The sequence below is a fragment of the Limulus polyphemus genome, unplaced genomic scaffold (genome assembly GCF_000517525.1).
Source record: "Limulus polyphemus unplaced genomic scaffold, Limulus_polyphemus-2.1.2 Scaffold1314, whole genome shotgun sequence".
NCBI classification, from domain to species: Eukaryota; Metazoa; Arthropoda; class Merostomata; order Xiphosura; family Limulidae; genus Limulus; species Limulus polyphemus.
The window spans coordinates 245,298-247,610 of NW_013666924.1; the positions used below are offsets into that span (position 1 = coordinate 245,298).

At 31.0% G+C, this 2,313-nt stretch overlaps 1 protein-coding gene across 4 annotated transcripts in view; it reads left to right on the plus strand.

Annotated features, from left to right (window-relative positions):
* The window catches only part of LOC106463053 (Down syndrome cell adhesion molecule homolog), a 65,887-nt gene that overhangs the window by 10,792 nt on the left and 52,782 nt on the right, over positions 1 to 2,313 (plus strand). The window contains exon 1 of one of the 4 annotated variants that reach the window (XM_022390467.1): positions 1,395 to 1,664. The exons of the other annotated variants lie outside the window; for them this stretch is intronic. Within the exon in view, the coding sequence (XP_022246175.1) occupies positions 1,598 to 1,664 (67 nt within the window). The 5' untranslated portion in view covers positions 1,395 to 1,597. Of the gene's footprint in view, positions 1 to 1,394; positions 1,665 to 2,313 lie in introns of those variants that run through there. 4 annotated transcript variants of the gene reach the window in all.

Sequence of the window (2,313 nt, forward strand, 5' to 3'; positions counted from 1 at the left end):
AATTCTTCGTATTGTTACCCGACACTAGGCAGCTGGTACATAATTGAATATTTACTATTAGTGCTATTACTGTTAAGGGGCCTTGTGCATAATTGGCGGGGTACTTTTATAAAGTTCTTTTGAAACGTCATAACTTGTTTGACATTTATTGATTCAGGCCCACCAAGATGGCGGACTATTCCAAGAGATACAGTGGTTAGTTTAGGAAGTCCTTTACAGTTGTATTGCAATGCACATGGATATCCTACTCCAGTTGTTCATTGGACGAAAGATGGTGTGTTGTTTTTATATTGCAAACAGTTTTGTTATTTTTTACATGACAGATATCTTGAATAACATAGCATATTTTATTTTTTAAAATAATTACAGTAGTTTTTGTAAAAGAAAATAGAATAAAGCAACGAACTTTAAGTTTAAATACATAATTACCGAAACGTATTTCACTCGTGAATATTAAATATTTTATTATTCGAAAATAAATTATTTTTTAGTAGTTACTGCTGTTAATATTTTTGATTGGTACAATAATCTTAAGCCTTTTCGTTATAGTTAATAATATTTCGCTTATGTCATAAGGAAGCCAAGTAGGGTTGAAACAGTCATATAATCTGAATTTTCTACTAGGTCATCTTTCTGGCAGAGAAAACGAAGAATTCGATAACAGACATTGGCAAACTCTCCTGAATGGAACATTAATTATTGACGTCACTAGATATGGCGATGGTGGAAAATACACATGCACAATATCAAATGGCATTGGTCAAAAACTGCAAAAAACTGTACACGTTAATATAAGAGGTAACTAAGTGACCAAACTAAATTATTTTACCGATGGAGCAAGCTCCATGATAAATCAGTAGTCCTGAAAGTCTAAGGCGACTTTAAAAATATTCAGTGAAATTATTCTCGATGACATAGATAACGTTTATAAAACAAGATATATAACTACAATTATTCTCTCGTGCAATATCATTTTAAAAGTGTCCCTTTATTTGTACGACTGAATTTAAAGCTTTAGATATTTTTTTCGTAGCAAAATTAGATTTTTTTTACTTACAACTATATGATTGCACCACAATTAAGTAATGTGATTTATTTGTTCTTTGTTTTTACAAGTTACCGGATGTTACATAATGAAGTAACATCTTTATTTTCATTAATCATATTACTTTTATTATATTTTGAAAAATGGTTTATTATAATGTTAAGTGTTCGTCCCGTTCTCTTGAAATCTAACTATTTCGTTGAAGTTTGTCTTCTATTGTGATATTTTATTATGGAAATGTTTCAGGTTTTACATAACCTTTTTTATAACTTAAAGATTTGACGATGTGTGGCGCTAGACGTCATTTCTGGGCAACAAAAAGGAATTAAGTTGCAGTGTCTCTTCAGAAGCCATTTTCTGGTGGTGTCTTCTTGTCAGGAATTAGTAGATAGCCCTGTGTTTGAGCTCCAAAGTTTGCTTTATTAACTTGTATCTTTCTGAGATGCTAAAAATATTTTTATTTCTAGTACTTGATTTATTCGGCCAATTCACCTAAAAATCATAACAATTAGATTGTGCTAACGCGATAATCGGTTTCCACGCCTTTCCCTGATGAAGAAACAGTTGCTGCCAATATGGATATATGGCGTGTACTTTATTCGTCTCACCTTTACAATGGGTAAGTTGAATTATGAGTAATTGTAATTTTTAGTATAAATTGTCCAGTTATTATATAATAATAATAATAATATATTTTAATGATATTTTAAAATGTTTCATGTGAAAAATCTAGAATGTGAACTTCTGTTTTTTAATTTTATTATAATTATAGAATAAAATATATGGAATGACGTAAAATCCAGCAACAGATATGCCGACTTATCCTCTTGAAATAATACTAGAAATTAGAATTAAAAGAATCCTATGTATTTATGATCCTGGTCAGTTAGAAACTCACCGAAAATTAGTTTTTTTGTCAGGAAAAAATTAACATTTGATAATCATTTTTTTCGCGGAAAAATACCATAAAAACCGGATAACACTGCCGTATGTAAACAAAATAAAAAAAATTCGGGTGTTTCGAAATCAGCTTTCCATTTTTGCGCGGCGCAAGTATGACCGAAATTACGAGAAGGCCAGGACCATGTGAAGAACATAAATACAAAAAGAAAAGAAAAGACTTCAAAATCTGTGAAGTGTGTTTACATTGTGATCCTCCAGTTATGTGTACAGCAAGACATCGCCATGTTATACCCCAAAGTAGATGTGGAGTAGTTCAAATGATCCAATAGCCAGTTAAAAAGAGAAGGAAGAGGCAAAGCAAGATG